This window comes from Lycorma delicatula, chromosome 4 (genome assembly GCF_047948215.1).
Source record: "Lycorma delicatula isolate Av1 chromosome 4, ASM4794821v1, whole genome shotgun sequence".
NCBI lineage: Eukaryota > Metazoa > Arthropoda > Insecta > Hemiptera > Fulgoridae > Lycorma > Lycorma delicatula.
Genome location: NC_134458.1, coordinates 10,314,342 through 10,337,724, shown reverse-complemented (window position 1 = coordinate 10,337,724; position 23,383 = coordinate 10,314,342). Strand labels below are relative to the sequence as shown.

General features: G+C 34.0%; 1 protein-coding gene across 4 annotated transcripts in view; it reads left to right on the top strand.

The window, feature by feature from the left end:
- The first annotated feature begins 8,000 nt into the window (after positions 1-8,000).
- Positions 8,001-23,383, top strand: part of LOC142323095 (uncharacterized) — a 352,611-nt gene continuing 337,228 nt past the window's right edge. For 3 of the 4 annotated variants that reach the window (XM_075362275.1, XM_075362276.1, XM_075362273.1), the window contains exon 1: positions 8,001-8,139. Coding sequence is in view for 1 of the 4 variants with exons in the window: in XM_075362274.1 (XP_075218389.1) it covers positions 8,119-8,139 (21 nt within the window). In the remaining 3 variants the exon portion in view is untranslated. The remainder of the gene's footprint in view (positions 8,140-23,383) is intronic. The other variant, XM_075362274.1, reaches the window with a different exon arrangement.

Sequence of the window (23,383 nt, the reverse complement as noted above, 5' to 3'; positions counted from 1 at the left end):
AATGCGAGAGATTTAATATAACATCGGTTAATAATAACAACCAAACCACGACTTTTCGATTATTATTAACACGTTTTATATATATATATATTATTAGATTTAAATGATTCATCATCATCGTGTTCGATATCATAACAACACATTTACACCAATATCTGGGGGTTGAGCTTCAAATTTATCAATGTTTTTTACACAAACAGGATAGTCTATTCATTTCATGTTTAAATGACTTTCAAAATTTTATATAATGGAACACGATAATTACGTCCACTTTGAGGAAATAGATGCAGTAGAATACACCAGAAGAAACATTTTTGATCGTCATTTTTTATATTTATTAGAGCATGTTTATTTCTCAAGGCTTTCGGTAATGGAAAATATGAACTGTTACCACAATAAAGCGGATCGAATTCTCATGATGAAAGTTCCATTCTCAATATTTTATTTATAACTTAACCGCTTCCCATTTGAATAAACCTTTCGAAAGATTCTTTAATTTTATCATAAGCTTCTAAATACTCTTCGTTTAAATTGGCTTGATTTTCACAAATATTTAACGCATATCGATTACTACTATGTAAATTTACTTCATAGAAATTATAATGATTATCTACAAATTTCTTCACTTCAGCAACAACAATATAATATTTAATATTATTTCCTTTAATTTTTCTGCTTGGGATTTTATAGCAATAAATAAATACCTTCGCTTTGATAGACGTTAAAAATTCATAAATATCTATATGATTTTTATCGCTAACATTCCACGATTGTTTTGATAAAGAACCACCTAATGCTTGTTTTTAATTTGGAATTTCAATGCACAACAACAAATCAGAAACAGAAATGTATTTTTTTAGTTTGTGTTTCAATTCAAAATACTGTTCGGTTAAATCATTAAAAGCACTATCAATAGACGAAATATTATTATAAAAAATTGCATTTTTCTGACTTGAAATCTGTTAAAATCCCTGTTGGGAAGAAATGAAAATAATTGTTTTTATATATTCACAATTTAATTTAACATTAATTTCATCTTATATAAACATTCAATATCATTTTTATATTATCTAAAAATGTAATTAAATCGTATTCATTAGATAAATTTTTATAACAGAATAATATATTAGGGTCAGACGGGTTAGAATCGTTTGATAACTTAACTCGTTTGAATTTAATGTTTTTTGCTCTCTGATTAATAATGTTTATTTTTATAAATTAATACGGTAATGCTGTTAACGTTCACTATATATATTTACATACATATACCGAAGGTTAACGATATAAGGAATGATTGACAGCTGATGTCATGTTGTAACAGACGGGATTCCCCATGACGTCAGCAGCAGTCTATATGTTCATTAAATAACAAACTAAAACGAATAAGGTAAGACCTCATGGAGCATCTCAAGTATATGTTTTACTATGAATTTTTTAGTAAATCAACTATTTCAACACGTAAATTTAACGTGAACACACATTCATCATTGAAAGTAGTCGTTCTTTAATGTATTCGAATAAACCCGTGAAAAGAGACCCTGAGGTTTAAACTTCAATTTCTTTGTTGTAATTTTGGACTCGTCTCACACCTGTGTTTTGCTATGTATTTTGCAGTAAATGTATTCTTACAGTGTGAAAATTTAACTACAAAGAGGGGATAACCTAGGAAAACACGACGTGAGATTTAAACTTCATTTTCTCAGGACTGGTTGGCCGGGTTCAAACGTCAAAGTGAAGTTCAAACCTCAGATTTTCATACTACTGATAGCAAAGGATCTTCTGTGGTTTGCTGCGGAGAATCAGATGATCCCATTTCTGAGGCCTCAGATACCTTGGAATTTGACATCGAGGCCTTTGAGAAGGTGGAAAAGAGAAGCAAAAAAGGATGTCCTTAGGAAAAATCTAGGCGATAGAATAAGAAGAAGCTTGTTTTTATGACAACTTTTAATGAAAGGATGGGCACTTTAATTTTTGCGTGAAATTCAAGATGTTTGGAAAGCTTTTGTAAAAAGTGATTTGTGAGTTATTTAAGTGGCTAAGGCCCTTTACACCCTTGTGATCTTGTGCTTAACATTTTTTTAATGTAAGTATTTCATAATTTTTTTTGTGAAACGGTGAAGTATATTTGATAGTTTTGACAATTTTTCGTTAGAAATGGTTTATATTTTTAAGTGGCAGGGCCGCTTACACTCTTATCACTTTGTGCTGCTTTTTGGGGTTATAATAACCTTTTGACAAGTCTATATTTAGATGATACGTTTTGACAAAACTATTCTACCGACTATGTTGCTAATGAATTAAATATTTTCTCTTTTTTTGATTTGGAGTCGGGCTAATAACCATAGTAATCGATGCTCCTAAAACCTCAAGCAAAAAAAAAAACAATAATAATAATTAGAAAAACATTTCTATCATTACACGTTTAATACACATCAGAGGAATTATTATCCTTCTGTTCCGGTACATTCGTGTGAACGTTTAACCACTGCATTAAACATTTTTCCAATAAAATTTAGTCCTGGTTTTTAAAATCGGGATTGAGGTGGTTCAAGCCATTTAGATTAAAAAAAGACGCCGTTATGTTGATGATTTCCCAGAATGAAAAAATGTTAAAGCGTCAAATTGTATGAACGCGGTGGCCATTCAGTTGTTATTCGGTGTTTCATTCATCCAGGATAAGTTTGATTAAGGTTGTCTTACTTGAAGAGAGTACTGAGAAGTTGCACCGTCTTGGTTCCAAACACAGGCTATTTAATAGTTCGGGAATAACAACTTGTTAAATTTTGAATCGCTTGTAACATTTCGGTTGAAGAAATGAGGTCTCAAAACCTTATCCTCGGTACCCGATCAATATAAATACCAGATACGTTAAGTTCCTAATTCATTAACGCAATTACGACTGTTTACTAGAAGGAAATAGACAAAAAAAACTGTTTAATGGAGGAAATAGAGAGGGAGAAATTATGGATGGATAGAGGACGCTTAGTCAACGCACAACGCAATAAACTGGAACGGGGATCGGATGTGTATGTACGTAGTCGACAACGGGAAAGAAAAACGAGTTGTGGTAGGAAGAAAAAATCCATTCAAACTACTGATAATCTCAGGATTTGTTATAAAAACGTATAGTTACTTCACTGTGATCCATCGCGAAACAGCTGTACAGACATGTACAGAGTCTGTACTTTGTTTTACCTTAACGTGAAGTTATTGTACTATTTTCTAAACGATGGTAGATTCCCGGTATTTTTAATGAAAACTTCTCTTTTCTTCACAATCACTTAATCATCCCGTTGTTATGTGAACATGTGAAAGTATGTAAATACCACCGTAATACGGATGTTAAAGCGCATGGTTAATACAAAACAAAACTCTTGTCTTTATTGAGAGCAGAAATAGTAACTTTTTAAATAAAATTGCCACCGTATCGCTGAGGGCAGGCAAACCAACCGTCGAAAAAAAATTAGCAACAGGGTAAAATTTTGTTTTTAAATGTAATTAAAAGTTAAAATTGCATTACTGGTTAAACAGGTAAAGACTGATAATTTTTAAGCGTGATTGACCTTAATTCCAATCGGTTTTCACTCAACTTACTCGTATATAATTAAACTTTCAGCAATAATTCAAAAAATAAGTTTATTTAATGCGGTATAAAACTTGACTTTTTGTATCAAGTTTCATTAACAAGCTTTTTTGTTCGTACTACGGAATTGTATAGTTGAAATATATATACACACACTTGTATATATTGAATATATACACTTGTCCATAAAAATTAGTAAGTTTCTTTTTGTATGTCCCAAGTAGAAAGGGAAACGCATTTTATCTATTTAAAATTGTATTAAAATAAAAGAAATACGCTACCCAAGATATTAGATTAAATTCTATTGTTTAATCGAATAAATATAGTATATGTTAGTTTTTTTTGTATTTTGGGAAAGAGTATTACATTAAAATGTAATGGATAAGTTTGCTGTTATTTATTTTTTAAGGACAAATATACTAATACTGCTCCAGACCACCTGGAGTCAGTGGTTAATAACACTAACGGCCGCGTAAGTGATCAGATATCGCTAGTTGAACATTCTATCAAAGCGTCTGCGCAACTCCAGTTGGTACTGTATCTGCTTTACAACCTGTTCGTACAAGCATGAAATTAACTGCTATTATGGCCGGCGTGTTGTTATTGTTTTTTCTTTATACATCCGTTGATCTTTTTTCTATCTTAATGCGTGTTAAACTGACATAATTTTTTATTTAATTTGTTATTATTTTTTTGCGTTAATTATTTATCGCGTGTTCCAGTATCTATCGGTCAGAAAGAAATTACATTTGGAGTAATCAGGTAAGATATTACAAATTTTGTTGTTGTATTTCTAGAAATTTTTATTATTATTTCTACATTATTTATTATTTCATTTATATATTCGCGAAGAGATTAATTTTTTTTAAACTTGTTTAGCAGTTTTTTTAATTCACATATCGCTTGTAACTATTTTTATTTTGTTCTTTTGCTGAAACTATTAATGTTGATACACGCTTGAATGTGTCTACTTTAGAAAATTACCGATGAGAACTGTGCCGATCAATTTATAATTTGAAATACGACCGGTTGCCTCGTATAAAGGAAAAATATTGCGATTTAAAGATGTGAATATTCTGAAGAACAAATTAAGTTATGAATAAAAAGAATGTGATGTCATATAAAAGATATTGATCTGTAAAACTGTATTATTGTACAAAGACATAGTTCATTTGTCTGTTTTTTAGTACAGGTTAATTTTAGGCTGTTAAACCGATAATTTTTTCACGATTTGACCGTTTAGAATTAATTTTACAAAAATTTCAAACGAAAAAATCTAACGGATAAAAAACTTAAAACAATTTTTTTTGAAAATATTTTTTTAAAATTCTCCCAAATTAAAGTTTTTCTATTCTCCGCTTAAAAAAAAATATATATGTTTTGTACTTATTCCATCTTATCAGATTTTTTTTTATCATTTGTTCGAATCTCTGACGGAGATGATGTATATCCGGTCAAATCCTGGAATTCCTGCTAATTACGAATACATCCAAACTATGTAAACTGTACCTTCATACTAGTTGCTAATGATTGTACAAATTTCTAACTAGTAACAAACTGTTAAGATTAACTATTTTAAAAATCTCTTTACTTTTTAATTACCACCTCAATTTTATAATGTAATTTTTTGTTACTGATTCTCAACCATAAGTTTTGATTAAAACAATACATTTTACTTAGTAATATTTGTCGACATAAATATCTTATTAGAGATAAATTAGGGTCTTTTCTGTTATGTGATCCGCACCCTGTTTTTCGTTATATCTCACAAATTTAAATAAAATTATCGTGTAATATCATTTAAAACATCATATTTAACGGTTAATTAATGTCATAGATAAATAATTTTTTAAAACTGTTGCCTGGGTTGGCTTGTACGGCTTACAGATAAGACTATTTAATCGATTTGTACGCAATATTTATATCTTGTTGTTCTGAGCAAAAAAGTTAATGTGCCTATTTATAATTGTTCCGTTATTTGAAGTATTGTTTACGGTACTTTTAGTTAAAGTGTGTAGAATTTGTTAATTGTACGAGTTAAGTGTGTAGCATAGTTTTAAAAGGACTTTGTAGGATACTTTTCTCCGCATGGCAGGTCTGCTTTTGAATAACCTAATTACAAAACGGTAAGTTAAAGTTTGGATTTTGTTAATATTCTGCTACTGTATGTTTCTTTTTGAAGTTAAGGTGATAGAAAGATTGTATGCAACATGAATGCATACAATCCACCTTAGAGATGCAAAATAGGACTCCGGCGTAGTGGAATAATTTTAAGCAGCCAGTAGACCTTTCGTTTTACTAAAAATACGTTTACTATATGAAAATCCATAATATAACATCTTTATAACGTTAAATTATAAATTAAACTTTGATTAATATTTACCGAACCAAATATTTCATTCCTCAAATATTAAAAATTTATAATCTTACCCTATCTCGTGCAATAACATCGCTCGGTGAAAAAACATCCTCGGTATTAAATTGTTTCATACTTAACTAAATGCCACACATCCTATTCCCATACGTAAACTTGAAGCTGATATGTGGAATCGAATTAAAATAAAATACTGAAATACATAGTATGGAAATTTAGACAGCTAAGATGGTATTAAGAGGAAGGGTCTTTCGATTTCTTTCATCTTACCGAAAACAGAAAGGTCTACGCTATGTTGTTCGTTAAATAGTTAAAAAAACTCAATTCATTTTAAATAAATATGTACTAAATGTTAGCCAGGGCAGCTTGCCTTTTCATATGCGAGACTGACTCTTCGCGGTCTGGTCGGGCTACTTATATTTTAACGCAAAGGGCTCCTCGATAGTGTCTTTAAGTCGCTATTCTGTTGTCGGTTCCAAATTAACGATTAACAATTCATTATTACAACGAGGTATAAATACACGCTTTACTCGAACCCGCCGTTCAGCCCTGATAAAACAAAGGTGTACTACTGTATACGAGTATGTATTCGAAAAGTTTCGAATCGTCCTTCTATTCAGTAACGCACAAGACGTTTGTAAATCCGTTTTATTTTGTATTTATAGATTTGATTCGTTATCGTTCCGAGTTTTGTTTATTTAGTAGTTCCGCTATAATTTAAGTTTAACTTTAATATCGTACAATGCTTATCGTTTATTCTGATCGTATTGTTTCATAGTGTAAGATGTATATATTTATTTCACGAATTGAAATAAATAAATGAAAATCGAGTACAATCTCTTTAGAACGAAATGTATTTTTACGTAGAAACTCTATATTACTCGGAGAGTAGAATCCCAAGTAAAATAATGAAGTTTATTTTTCACTGAAGTTATTCTATTTCACTTATATAGAACCAATTCTACCGTAACCGAGAGAATTTTACGTCTGTCTTCCCTCGTTTAACAAAATTAGTTGTCAGCAGCGGTAAGAAAGTATAAAATTACCGGTTTAATATGTTACGTTAGTGGTATAAAACATATTAATGTTGTATTTGCAATTTTGTAATGTCGAGGTGTGCTTAGCTAATAATTTTTAGCGTGCTGTGGGAAATGACAATTAATAATGTCGAGGAGGTTTAGATCACCCCGACCATAATTATGATGGACTAGAGGCGTTTTTTGACCGGACGAAATGATTTCGACAATTGCACTTCGCTCTACAGGATTTTACAGAAAACATTTAGTGTCGTCTGAGAGTCTTAGTATAGTTTATTATAAAATTACGGAGTGATTTGACATGAAAAGTAGCTAAGCACTATATTTTTAGTTTTAAGGAAAAAAATTTCTTTAAAATCTAATCGTTACTTTTTTTATAGTTCCTATGCACTACCATTTTTAGAAGATATTCTATATTTTGTTAGTAATGATTACTCAGGAATTTTTACGGTATCTTATTTTTTATAGCGATGGAATCGTCTCCATAAATATACTGAGAAATGTTTTTTTAAGACTGATTTTTAACTTGTTATATTTTGGAGCGTTCAAATAGATTAAAATAAGAAGGAATATTTCAAAAAATTGTATTAAATTTTAAAACCGTGTTTGGTACGTAGTTTTATAAGTTTTAGCGATCGGAAAATACTGTTTATTTATTATTTTTGAAGCGGTATCTTTCAGCTAGATCTGGTAGCGAGCAATTGTTGAAAACGTTTTCCGAAATCGACGTTCTTCCAGCTATCCAAACTAGTTTAATGGAAATAAAATTTCTCTTCGGCGTTCTGTTTTACGTAGGGTTCACTATTTATTGGACATTTTTAAAAGATAATTTGTGGAAAAAATTCGTCTTTTTGTGGATAAAATATGACGAAGACTGTTCGTAAGGAAGTTTTAGGTGGGGAACAGTAGGGATTATGAGGTGTGGCGGTAGCGGGCCGTTAGCGAGGTACGGGTTGGGATGGTCGGAGGACATGCGCATCGATTTCAGTTGCTTGTTCCACTCAGTCTACAACGCCGAAGCCCTTGAGCGTATGTCACGCCCTGGACATGTTGCCATCACCCGGTTCGTGGGATCCGTTCTGCTCAGCATTTATCCAGCGTTCGACTAGGGGGCCACGCGTTCCATGCCCCGATCGCTTTTAAAGGTAAACATTACAATCATTTATTCGATTATTGTCATATTTTTCGTATTCGATCATTTTAATGATATATTCTATCGAGAACAGATCATTTCGTATCTTCTGCGGATGAGGAATCGGATAATAAATCGGTACCGGCCACTCTATTTCGTTATAGGTGACGAATTTAATCGTTACTTTGTCGAATGTTTAGCCAAAAATCTTTATTCTATCTTTATTAATTTAGAACGTGTTACCGTTGACGGCGGTAACTTAGCCTCTTAGCGAATAAAATTCTCACATCCGAAACCGTGCATACAACTTGTTGCATTTTCACTTGTTGTACCTACAACACACATCAACCCTTTCCCCCCTCTATCCATTTTTCGTGTTGATTGTTTAGGATTTCATTTGACTTATGCTACAACATTTTAACGTTGCGCGCCAACAATTTACTTATTTAACGCTACTGTCCTTATCAGTACCCGTGTTAGCAAAACATTATCGATTTCAACAAAATTGAAATTTTTAAAAACGGTTATGTTTGTTATTGTTTATTTCCATTGTTATATTTTTAATACTTAACTATAAATGTAGAAAGTTAACTTAATACATTTTTAAAAATATATATTATAACAGTTTTATGAATACAGATCGTAAAGGAAAAAAAACAAAAAATAAGACCGAAAATTAAAAGAAAAAAGTTTTGAACCGTTTTAATTAAATGTTTTTAAAAAATTGTAAAAAGAAAAACAAATAAAAATTATCGTAAGACCTGGGGATACAACATTTTCATTTAGAATTGAGAAATTTAATTTACTGTAAGCTAAATTGCTTTTGATTAATTGATGAGAAAGTTGAATAATATTCCGAGAAAGAGAAATAACAACTAAGTTCAATAATAATAATAAAAAACACGCGAGCTCTTTTGGTGTTTAGTTTTTGTATCTTTGAAGTCAACGCAAAAAATTACTTTCACAAAATAGAAAAAAACTTTAGACTTCCTCATAAAGCTATAAATGAAGTCAAACCTTTTTTGTTTTCTTTAGTTTAAACCGCCGTTATTACTATTTTTCAGGTCGTTAGCTTATTTTTCGATGTTATCGTAAGGGATAAAAAACAGTTGCAACTATTCGTGTATTTTAAATTCATCGTTGTTTACGTAGTCGCTGATTAATTCCTAAAATATAATATAAATTATATACCTCACGTGGTAATCAGCTCGAAAATATGAAAAAAGCGAATTGTAATCAAACTTTGGATCGCTTTATTAACGAGTTGGATACAACGTGGGGGAATTATTTGTTTTGGCCTACTCAAAGTAGCGATTCAAAAAAACTTTGTAGCTTGCTTTTTTTAAATTTAATTTCTTTAGTAATTATTGAACAAAGAAATGATTTCTAATGAAATTCGAATATTATGTACAAACTTGATATTTTCTCTTTTATACATGGTTCTTTTCAGTAGAAAAATCTATCAACAACGGAAAAATTGAAGGAATATTATAAATCAGAATATCTTCTTTTTTATGTATTTTTTAAGACAATGAAATTTGCAAATTATTGTTTAAAAATGGCTTATATATATATATGTATATATATATCAGAGTTATATTTTATTTTTTTTAGTTAAACAAAGTAAGGTTATGCAGCTCGTATGTAAAGTTTCAGAAGAATCTTTTATAGTTCACTGGAAGGGCGGCTAAAAGAAATAAAAAGCTCTGAAGACAAATGGGGGATTTTTTTTTAATTTTGTTGAAATGTTCAGAATCAGAGTGTTACAAAATAAAAACTTCAGTAAAAGTTACTTGTTTAGTTTTCATATTATTTAATTTTGTAAATATGCATATTTTTGTTGAATAATAAAAATAATTTTTTTCTGTTTTTTTAAGGTTTTTTTAGTACGATCCTTGTTTGTGATATTTACGGGGTTTGTGTTATCTTGTACTCCGTAAAGGCACTTTACACCTTAGTGTCTTTTAATTTGTTTAAGGTCGCATAATGTGATTAATTAGTCTATGATATTTGTTTGTTGAGTTTTGTCCTGAACTGCATATGAGATTTTATTTTGTTTATAAGTGTGTCTTTTAGTCTTAGGTTTTAATTATATGAAAGTCTTTTAAAGATAGTTAAATTTTTAATGGTTTTGTTCTACGAGGAAAATGAGGTTTGTGTGTATGTATATAAGAGGAGGTTGCACTGGTATGCGGACGTGAATAAATAAAATATTTCATACGACAAAAAATTAATATTCTGAATATTTTGATTATCCGATTCTACAGGAGGAGCAACATAAAACCGAACCCGTAATGAAACCGCTACCCAACATTATTTATGAAAGACTCTCACACAACAAGTGCGAGTAGTGAATGTATATGTTACTACTGATTGTTACTGCCGTTTGTCAGGTGGTTACGTGTCAGTGCAGTATAGTTTTGTTGCAGTGCAGTATTATGAGTGCAGTTGTGTTTGTGTAAAATGTTTTATTCGATTCAGGAGAGGATAGCTATAGTTAGGTTTATATTCGTTCTGGATCTTTTGAAGAATCACGTCAAGTATTCGTAGATAAACTTTCGAATGTCTGTATCCCAGCGAAGAGAAGCATACACCATTTTGTTGAAAAATGGCGTACAACAGGTTCGATTTCAAATACAAAACGAAATAGGGAACCTTCCGTTAGGACTCCAAAGGCCATTGCCGATATTGAAAGGAGAATTACTGCCTGTACAAAAAAATCACTACGCAAGTTATTCCAAAAATCTGGTTTTAAATACAAATGTTGTCGTAAAATTCTTCACGAATTAAGATTGAAAGCATACCGCATTACAGCTGTGCAACAACTGAAGGAGACAGACAACGAGCTGTCAGCAGAGGACGGTGGCCTCTACGTTCCCCAGAGTTGTCTTATTTAGTAGAGTTGTGGATGTCACTGCGATCAGATGTGCTTTCAGAGCTCCGTGTAATAGTGTTTTTTTTTATTGGTTTTTTGGTAATTTCACTGGATTTGGACATAGTAATATATAGAGGTAAGGATAATGGACTGACGTACAAATTGGTATGAGTTTTGGTCATGGACTACAAAAGTTATTAAAGTTTTTTATATTAGACATAATCTTGTATTAAGTGAAAAGTTTTACAGTTCTTTTGGATATTTTGGTGAGCTGTTGAGGATCTAACAATAGTGCAATACCTACTAGGAGTTATTCTGGGTTATTTCAACTCAACAAAGTGTGTGAAAATCTATTTTGGATTAGTTTTTTAATAACTTTTAGGTTATACATGGTACTAATATAGAAGGAAAATTTTCTAAGTGGTAAGACAAGCTGTGTCTTGTCTGGTACGTCACAGACTAAACTAGTAAACAACGACTTGTAAAATTTTTCATAGTTAGTATTCAGAGAGAAATTTTTCTAAGTGTTATAGGCATACTTTACACGGGCTTTTCATTTTTCCTCCTTATCTTCCATAGTTTTGACAATAAATCCAAAATTCCTTGACATCTTTACGAATCAAAAACTTCTCGACCTTTTAACCCCCAAAATTTTTTGACCTAATATTTGAACAGATACATTTTACCTCCCCCAACCGCCCCTAACGATAATTTTTTTTTGGAGGGTACCCCCCCCGTGTGGGGTATCGCTGAACGCGGAATTGTCCGCTGACCCCCAAATCAAGGACATGAGATGTCGAGGCTCGTTACCTGTAGAAGATACAGCCTCTCAAGGGGCTGGAACCTCGAGCGGAAGTACAGGAAGGAGAGAGATCCCGACAGAAGACGTAGAGGGAATGGATATTGGTGTTACAAGCCAGGACAAGACAAAATGGAAACAAATAGAAGGACGAGGGGCTAAAAGAGCAAGGGCCTGATCTTCAGAAGAAGAGAAGGCTCCCCTCACACTACAAGAGGTCACCTATAAATTAGGTAGTGCATTATTACAATTGAGACAATGGACCGGCAAAGCGAGCGTGACCGCTATGAAGGCACATGAAAGGGAACTGAGCGACATATACAGAGAATTACAGAGACTGAGTGAAGAGACTCCGGATACGACTACCCAAGGCACACAGACAGAAGGTCAGTACAGAAATGAGATGTCTGACATACTCGATGTCGATCTGTCTGATGAGCAGTTAATTGAGAGACTGTCTTCACGATGGTCATCATGGGTGATGAATCGTCTAACCCAAGTAAATGCTCCAAAAATAGGGGAGGACAGTTGTCATTTTGTTGACTTAAATGGACTGAGGCCTAGCAGCCACTACGCTGGGGCTACACCAGGTGCTATGGTTCTACAAGATTCAACAATTCTTGAGGACGGAAAAATAACAACGTGCGGTACCAAATACACGGTTATATTTGATTCCAGCAATGGGGAAAAGGCCATGGCAGCCCACGTAATGAAAGCTCTAAGAAGTGTAGTGGGAAAATCAGAGTCAGCAGTCTTTGTGGTGCCCAACGGCCCATCGGGTATTATAATTAAGAAAATTGTGATATACCTCATGAGAAAAGGGAAGACCCTACTGAGAATGGTTCTCCCCAATTTAAGTGAGCATGGAAGAGCGAGATCTAGATCTGCCTCGAATAGAAGAGGAACTCCGCCGGTTACGGAGAGTAAGACTGTGGTAGTACAGGCGCCGGGAAAAACATACGCGGATCTCTTAAAAACTGTGAAAGATAAAGTCAAGGCTGAGGAAGCAGGGGATATCTTATCCATCAGGAAAGGCCGAGACCAACAACTAGAGGTCAGAATTAGCGGATCACAGAAAGCAGGTGAGTTTTCCTCTCTGCTCAAAAATAGGGCTGAAGAACTTCAAGTTGACATTAGAACCAAAGGCGACCGTAGAACAGTGGTGCATGTCAAGGACCTGCTGCACGATACTACGATACTACAGAAAGAGAAATCAAGGAGGCGATCGAAAAAGTACTTGGAGTTGGTGAAGGTTTTCAAATCACATCCATAAGAGAGGCATATGGCAATACAAAAAATGCCACTGTGGTCACTAACCAAAGAAACGCTACTAAGCTCATTGCATCAAGGCTGAGGGTTGGCTGGGTGTGCTGTAGAGCATCCGTACGCACAGAAGTCGAAAAATGCTATCGTTGCTGGAATACAGGGCATGGCAGGAGAGAATGTAGAGGTCCGGATCGTTCTGAATTATGTTTCAAATGCGGCAGACCGGGACACGTTATTAAAGATTGCAAAGAAGCAACGAGATGCCTTGACTGCTGATCTACGCCACATAGAACTGCTAATACAAGTTGTAACAAAAATCATGTGCAAGATATTTCTAATCAATAATAATAGGAGCAGGCTATCGGTGGATCTGTCGGTAGAGATGGCCACAAGAGGCAATTTCAATTTTCTGGTGGCCACGGAACCCAACATGTACTCGGTGGCCAGGGGTCAATGGTTGTCCGACAGAAACGGGGACGTGGCCATTAGGAGAATCGTAGGCAACGTGGATCATAGTTTATACCATAGAAAAGATGGCATTGTAGCCATAGAACTAAATTATATAATAATTATCGGAATATATATCAGCCCGAATTGCGACATGGAGTTTTTTCAGCAGAAATTACTTAGCTTACAACAACTTATGACACGCTCCCGTAAAAGAACAGTTTTGTTGGGAGATTTTAACTGTAGGACTGCATTGGCTGGAGCCACCACCTCCAATGCTAGAGGAAGAGTTCTTGAGGAACTACAGGAGGCCACCGGGGCGTTCTGCATGAATGAAGGGACTGCCACGTACTGTGGGAGAGGACATGAATCGATCTTAGATTTAGTTTTAGTTGACGGCAGGTTGAATATTAATACAATTGATTTCGCAGTCCTCAATGAGGAAATCGGCAGCGACCATAAGGCCATTTCAGTCACTATTGGAGATCACCCTACAGGAACAAGACAGATATACATCAACCACCGATTGACCGACTTCCAGATCCACCGCGTAATCAGAAACGCGGCAAATAAAATCATGAACTGCGCACAAGTAGACCCGGTGATATTTCAAGACATCATCAAGGAAGAAATGGCCAAGATACCGCAAAAGAACAATGGAGACCTTCCGGTATACTGGTGGTCACCGGAAATAGAAGACCAAAGGAAGATAATGCAACGATGTAAAAGAATTGCACAACGTTTACGAGCTAGAAACGCCATGATAGAGGAAGGCAATCTAGCTGTAGAAAACTACAGACAAACCAGAAAGAAATTGAACTTTCTTATAAAGCAAGCGAAAAGAAGTAAATGGCTGGAACTGTGCCATGAACTTAATGCTGACCCCTGGGACAAGGCATTTAAAATCACCACTAAACGTCTGGGCAGGCATGTGCCGACGTTGAGTAATGAAACGTCGGCACAAGTAGTAAGAAAATTATTCCCCAGAGCGGAAAATCCTAACAGATCAGTGATTGTTTGCGAAGGAGGCAGGTTTACTCAGCAAGAGGTAATGGAGGCTATCGGCAAATTGAAGAATAAAAAAAGCCCAGGGCCTGATGGCATAACAGCTGCCATCATTAAAGATCTTGCAAAAATAATACCCTGGGAAATGGTGGAAATTGCCAGCTTTGGCCTACAAAACAGGGGTTTTCCTGACTGCTGGAAGGTATCCAGGACGGTCTTTCTCCCCAAGGCAGGATCAGCCAATGAAAGAGGAGGTTATAGACCAATTACGCTAATTAACAATATGGGGAAGGTCGTAGAAAGACTTATTGAAACCAGGCTTAGGAAAGAAATTGAGGAGAGGCAATGCTTACACTCAGAACAGTACGGGTTTAGGAGAGGATGCTCTACTATAAGTGCTATTGAAAGAGTTAAAAACTGGGCTTTTACAACTAGAAGTGGATCCTGGAGAGTCAGGAAAATTCCCCTCATGATTATGCTCGATATCAAAAACGCTTTCGGCACAGTACCGTGGATAGCTATAATAGAGGCCCTACAAAATATGCACATAAGTGACTATCTGATTAATCAGATTAATCATTAACTCCATCTTAGGTTTATCGAAGTTAAAACGCTTGAAGGTAAAGCTATATATCAGGTGTTTGGAGGGGTTCCTCAGGGATCCGTGCTTGGACCTACCCTGTGGAACGTCTTCTATGACGGGAGTTTTAGATTAAATTACCCGGAGGGGTATCAGTGGTCGGCTATGCGGACGACATAGCGGTTCTAGTGGAAGATAGAAATGTAGATATCGTAGAGGACAAAGCCAATCGAGCGCTATGTCTAATTGATGAGTGGCTGGAAAGAAATCAGTTGCAGATTTCCCTTAGGAAATCTTGTTATATGGTTCTTGCTGGTAAAAGGCCCATCAGAAACATAAATATAAGCATCAGAGGAGAAAGAGTCATCGAAGTCAACGAAGTAAAATACCTTGGTGTTCTGCTAGACAAAAGCTTAAAATTTAGTAAACATGTCGATATGATTTGCAACAGGGTTACCCCCATCATTAAGGCCTTGAGGGGGCTTTTTCAAAATCATGGCACAACTAAGATGGAAATCAGGAGGCTGACAATGGCGGCCCCCACATCGGCGTTATTGCATGCGGCCCCGGTATGGGGAAATGCAATAAATACACAGAGAAATAAAACTAAACTAAAAAGTGTTCATAGACTCGCTCTGCTTAGGGTGGCTGCAGGCTACAGAACAGTGTCGTATGATGCGTTGTGTATAATAACAGAAGTTCCCCCTATAGATTTGCAAATTAGAGAGAGGACATTAAGAGCCACGGGACTTCCCAGAGGTGAGACCATAGAGCTAATACAGCAAGAGCGGCAGAGTGCGTGGGTGCACTCAAGAGTTGGGGATTGGACGAGAAGGCTAATCCCCAACATAAATACATGGGTTGGCAAGAGACTGGGTGACGTGAACTTCTATAGCACGCAACTATTGACAGGTCATGGTTGTTTTGGTCAATATTTATTCAGAATTGGGAAGAGGGCCACCACACTATGCGTCTATTGTCAGGAGATCGACAATGTAGAACACACCGTCTTCGCATGTCCCAGATGGGCTGATAATAGAAGGGAAATTTTAATTAATAGACTGACCCCTGACAATTTAATTAATTGGATGGTGTATAGTCAGGAAAATTGGGACTGATTCAAGAAGTTCGCGGGGGAAATTCTCCGTATTAAAAGAAGACGAAGACAGAAGACGGGGGACGTAGTTAAAGTAGGGAAGGGAGGACAGTCCCTCTTTCTTGAAAGTTCCGTTTAAAAAGTATCGTTTTAATTGTCTAAATTTTTTTCATCTTCAGACCCCTTTTTAGAGGTAAAACTTGTGATAAAAATACTGTTGTGAAAAGCGATGCATTAAATTTTTTTTAAACACATTTTTAAAATGTTGTTCTAATTGAAGCTAAATGAGATCACTGTTTTAATAAGTTATAAATTAGCAACTATACAAACATCTAATGAGAAAAGAACTCCTTGGAAAAGAAATTAAAGTATTTTTCGAGTGAGGTCGAGACAGTATTATATATTTTTTACTATGTACTTCGTAACGACGATATGATTCGACAAACGATGGCCGATGCATATCTTTGTTTGCGAGTCTAACATTTGAATTGATGTTATTTTGGAATGCAATTCTTCGGATGCAGATCAATAATTGTTTAATGAAGGTAACTTATTAAACGATAAGTTCATTGTGAAATTCATCAAAATGAAGGCTAGTAATTCATTGTATTTATATTTAAAACTTTGTTTTGAAAGATTTGATTGAACTGTAAGACGGTTTACGATATGATTATCATCAACAAACACCAGAAAAACATCGGTGTCGATTTTACATTGAGCTAAATAATTTAAACGGTGCCTTCTTCAAAGTTACAAAACGGCATTCATTTTTTATTCTTTCTTCCTCTTGCGTTCTGGCTTGGCAGTTTGCTTTTTTCTAGAAATAATCGGTTTATTTAAAACAAGTTAAATTAGAACTTGAATCGGCTTAAAAATTTCTCTATTTCGTCTGCATCAGTCTCGTTATCATATCCAAAATAATCGGAATCTTGAGCCGGATGAAGTATCTGCTGTTCCGACTGAGTAGTAAAGTTAGCATCAAAATTCTTTTGTACTAAATCTTGGGTCATCGACCTAATTAGGTCATTAGGTGAACATTTCATCATCGCTAAATGAAATATCAGATAAAAATACCGATTAGGCGTATCTTTTATTACACAATGAATATTAAAATCTGTCAACCTCTTCGTATTTTATGAATTAAAACAATAAAAAAGTAAATGCAAACGCTTCATGAAAATAATACATACAAGAAACACGACAAACATAACCTGCAAACTATACAGCGGTGCAATGATTTACACATCTGTTATAGTCCTGATGCTACTTCAAAGTGAAGTACCGGCATATTTCTTCAAATTTCTAGCGTACAGTAGAATGTGACACATTATATATATTTTTACACACTTTTAGAAATATTTTACGTCTTGTAATTAAATATGCAAAATAGCTAAAAAATTAAAATTTATTATGAAATATAGAAATTAGAGCTTTCAGTGATACCGTTCCTTCTGTAACAGGACCTGTTTGATAGTGAAATCTTAGGATATATTTTGAACTATATCGCCAAATTCTGTGTTTGGCTTCAGAAATGGTGCTAGGAAGTACTATTAGGGTGTACGGTGTCTAATACGCGTTCATTTGTTACTAGTATAATATATCAAGTATTTTAAACTATCATAAGGAATCGATGGCATAAACTACGCCTATATTTTACCTAATGTCAAGTGCCATAGAATTAATATTCTTATAAATAAATTTGAAGTTTATAAATCAGAAACAAGAGCGTGATTATGCAGTATACTCTCTATTAAATAAAACGGTTATATAAATTTTTTATCGTTTAACGTAGAATAAAAATTCTCATTAAACCCATATATTCCATTTTCTCTGACTAAATTGAGGCTTTTTATCCTTCTTTATTTTCTGTTTAGCCTTCGGTAACTACCGTTTAGATAATACTTCAGAGGATGAATGAGGATGATATGTATGAGTGTAAATGAAGTGTAGTCTTGTACATTCTCAGTTCGACCGTACCTGAGATGTGTGGTTAATTGAAACCCAACCACCAAAGAACACCGGTATCCACGATCTAGTATTCAAGTCCGTGTAAAAATAGCTGGCTTTACTAGGACTTGAACGCTGGAACTCTCGACTTCCAAATCAGCTGATTTGGGAAGACGGGTTCACCACTAGACCAACCCGGTGGGTCAGAGGCTTTTTATCCGTCTAGCTATAAGTGACCGTACACTTGGCTGATAATATTTAAAACGTTTGTGGCTATTATTATTCAAATATGGAATCCGATACCTAACTAGAAACATTAACATCAATAAATCTACGCACTACTTAGTAAATGGAAAAAGCTTCCTGTATATTTTATCTAGACCCCCAAAGAAGATTAAATTTTGCTTCAGAAACTTTTATTCCAAAAGATAAACTTTTACGTTTATTAATTTTATAACTCTACTACCGTAAGTTATTATCTTATAATTACTCTGGGTTATTTATTCATTTTCCTGCTCGTTTTAGCCCAAAATATTAAGAAATTTGCTTCACAAGAAATCTGGTATGCACGCGCAGTCCTTAATGCCTTAAATTCCACAGAAATTTTCTTTGTACAGCCTCAATATTGAAATTAGTAGTCTGTAGATGATAATTCCAAACCACCGAACAATACTCCAGTACTAATCTGACAACGGTTTGGTAGAAGTATCTGATGGTATGAATTCGACGGAAGACATTACATTCCCAAAAAATCAGCCCTGAACTCTTTCGTTTCTTAGATATATATGTAAGGTTTTTCACATACTGAGTAAACAGTAACTTAGCACCAAAGATAACACCAAAATCACAAGCTGTTTCTGTGATACGTATTACTCCGGTTCCTACTTGGTACTTAACTAGTAACGTCTTCCTGGTTTCGGTCATAGTATTCTCATCTAGATTCAGAGGCATTTCATTATCAGTTAACCGCTTATGTATCTTATATACAAGCTTTTCAAGAGTTAATTAGTCTCTAAAAGAGTTTACTTTGCCACATATTTTGATATTGTCAGCGAATTTGATTGCATCTGATTAAATACCGTTTCCGATGTCATTAATAAAGACCACAAATAAAAGTGGACCCAACTTTAAGTCCTCCGGACTGCCAGAAGTCACAAATACTCGCTGGAGATTTCACCAAACACCTTTACCTGAAAAATTCTGTTGACGAGTACGAATGGATCGATTCAGCATAGCACCCTTGACATCATAAAGTTCTAATCTATAAAATTGAATGTACATAACAGGATGAGACCGTTTCAGAAATCTTCCTGAAATAAAACAGGTGAAGTCAATCTGTACCGGTGGCCAATTATATTTTACAAGAACAGTTGTTTTCTACAGAATGACATTTGTTTTAATGTACCATATATTATTTTAAATATGAATGAAAAGATAAATCTATCTTTTCCCAAGTATTCTCTTTTTTAGAATGCACTTTTAGTCAGAGATATAATTTTTACATAATTATTTTATCGCGCTGTTGTGCAATTGATTTACAGAAAGATTATTGTCTTTTTAAGTATCTAATGATTGCTTATTGTTTCGATAAGAAAATTCTGAGATTAAAATATTTTATGATGGTTTAAGAAGAATTTTAATCAAACAGAATTTGTATAGTAATTTCAGATAATATGACACGGGCTATTTTTATTACCTTTTTTCCTCTGTAAAACTGCGTTCAACTTCTTCTCTTTTTACTAATATTTCGAAGTGGAATACACAACTTGAGTTATTTTTGCGATTTCAGTTAGTTTCGAACAATATACGGTGATGTATTTATTAGTACCGTTCTTTTATTGGGAAGTTGATCGTAAAAACGCCTTATTTTGTTGATAAATCGATGTTAATAAAGAGGTTTTTAAAACTTATGGTATTCTCACCACAGCGCCTCGGCGCTTCGGCAAAAGAACCAACATGGTCATGTTACGTCGATTTTGTGAAGTGCAAGGTTTCCCTAACGGTACTAAAAAAAAGAACAGAAAACTATAAGGTCTTTCCTAGAAATATGTAAAAACAAACGATAGAGAACATTTAAATGTGTATAAGGATTTTTTAACAAACATTTCAGTAACTATCCTGTTATATATTTTGATTTTAAGTGGCATGTCTGAAGATGAGTTTTTAGACGGTTTTAGACTATCGGTAAGGAATATATATACGACACACAAATATTTGTTAAATTCTAAACGTATAGACGAAGAAGAAATAGATGAGTTTAAAAGTTATTATTTTCGTAGGAGTAATAAGAAATTAAAGAAACTAGATTTACAATAGCATGAAATTTTTATCGCACGCTTTAAAAATTAATTTTAACAAAAGGATGATTGTACTAATAGACGAATTTGACAAGCCTGTGCAGGATGCGATTTGTCATGCCGGTGAAGATGTTACATTATAATGTTTATTCAAAATTTCATAAGCGATTTGTTAAAATCTAGTGTATTTGTAGAACGAGCACTCCTTACCAGCTGTATAAGGTTCTCAGGTGGCCTGAATAATATTGATTATTTTTCTTTTAATGACATTCTTTTAACGAATTTTATGGACTTACAAAGAAAGAATTAGAAAATTTAACACTTAAATTTAAAATTCAAAATAAATTAGCCACTATAAAAAATCGCTATGATGGCTATATTTTAAGTAACAATAGACTTAAGGTGTATAATGTATGGCCCATTGTTAATTATATAGAGTTAAGAATATTTCAAAGTTATTGGGCGCAGAAGGATTTTCATATAAATTAAAAAAATACTTTGTTTAATTAGCTATCTATATCGTAAAGTTAATTCAGCCAATTGGAATAATTTGATAAACATAACTAGCACTATGACAATGAACTAGAACTGACAATGGAGAATGAACTATGACAGTGAACGTAGATAATGTAGTTTTTTTAAAGAAACTAGTTAGTACCTCGAATAATATAGAAATAAATTCTAACGAAGCAGACTTATAATTGAATTTTATGTTAGATTTAGGTTATCTTACGTGCGTTGGAAATCATACTATAATAGGTGATATTACGACATTAAAAATTCCTAACTTGGAAATTAGAAATGAAATCATAGACAGTTAAAGGAGATCAAATTTTTTAAAAGTAAATTTGGAATTCGAGAACTTTCGTTTCTCGATTCATATGTTCAGTCATTAATAGACTTAGGAAAAAAGAAAGTTTTTACAACAATTTTTAAAGAGTAGAGCAAGATTGATTGAGCACAGATTGAATGACCAAAACCGTTTTCTAAAAAAAAAGGTGGTCTAAAGGTACTATGAGTGGTTTGCCATTATTTATTATAATAAAAAGAGACTTAACTGGAAAAATAATTGAGATTAAGCTCAATTAAATAAATATAATATATATATAATATCTATAAATAAATTTAATACATATATTATTTACCAATTAAATAAATATGAACGAGGAACTTCATCGTACTTAGGTCTTAAGCAAATTATCAGTAACAGTTATTATAATGTATTTGATGAATCTTTTAAGGATAAAGTTAATGAATGGCACCGACTGGGGCGCCAGGCACTACGTCCACAGCCCACCTAACTCAATTTAACTCTTATTTAACCGATGGTAGTCCTGCTGCAACAGACTACGCCGCTATTCCGTGAAACACTTCGCAGCAACGCAGGTTGACTAACTGCCACCAGTCGTTGTACAGCCCCGACGACGTTTACGTAGAACACTGTCCTTGCAGAAAATCGCTACCGGTAATGCACATTGCAAGTTTACAATACGAGGCCAGAGGCCGAGAAACGAGTTTTTTTAAACATTCTTCGGTATATCAGCATCTTCGAATTTATGAGTCAATTGCAACGTGTTTATTTTCTGTTGAACGCAATGTAAATCGTCGTGTGAGATTCAGTATACTCAGCGTAGACCAAGCACTACTACAAGGCGAATTTCATGTTACACTGGTTTGTCAAAAAACAAAGTGTGGCGTATCTTATGGAAAGAAAACCTTTTCCTTTTCGTTTGCAGAAGATTTAAAATTTGCCACCAACCCCCCCCCCCCACCGCAGCGGTTAAACTTGTGTTATCGGCTTCTAGACAACGCTGACAAGGTAAATTCAATTTTATCTACTGATGAAGCCACTTTTATGAGAAATGGAGTCTTCAGTTCTAAAAATATTCATTTATGGAGTAAAAATAATCCACATGGTACTTTGGGAACTAGTTTCCAACATAGATTTCACATTAATGTCTAGGTGTGGCAATATTTATGACAAAATTGTGGAACCATTGGTTTTCAATGAAAACCTTACGGCAGATGCATACGTTCATTTCTTGAAAAAGAATTTGCCGGCTCTTTTGGAGGATGTACCAACTAGATTGCAAACGACTTTCCAGCACGATGGTGCAACGCCACATTTTTCTTTAGTAGCTAGAAATCACTTGAATTCTAATTTCTTAAACTGGATTAGATGCGGTTAATCAACTGATCGGCCATCACGATCACCTGACTTAACACCACTAGATTACATTTGGGGTCATATGAAAACGATTGTATACCGACAAAAGTTAATACTAAAGAAGAGTTATACATTAAAATACGAAATTTTATTGAATTTGTACAAAACGATCCTGAGGAGATACGGAGAGCCAAAGGAAATATTTTACGTCGAGCAGACTGCTGTGTACATCGTGAAGGAGGGAATTTCGAACAATTAGTGTAACTGAGGTTTGTTATTCTGTTACTGCTTATCATTCCATGCATTTTATTTCTTTTGTTTTGCTATGTTACGATTAATGTTTATTGGTACAGAAAGAATTTCTGTCTATTTTTCGTCTGTTTTGCTTCAATAAAAAAACCGATTTTTAAAAGTTTTTATTTACTTCTTATTGGCTGTGTTTAACTTAATTTTCCTAGAATTAAAGTTTCTACAAGTTTTGTAATTAGATCTTCCGCATTTATTAGTCATTTAACATAGAAACTACTGGAGTTACAGTTCTGGGACCTGTCTTATCCTATTTCCCAGCTCAAATTACATAAGAAACCACCAACTTTACTCCTTAATTTGGGTCTCAAAAATTACAATATTTACTTATTTTTACTAGAAGAGCTGAAATCAGGGCGAAATCTTTCGCTAGCCGCAACTTGAAAACAAAGCGTTTCCAGACCTATGTTTATATCAACCTTTTTCATTATTTTCACCAGTAGAACATGTCCTGAAAATTTCTCCGTTTCTT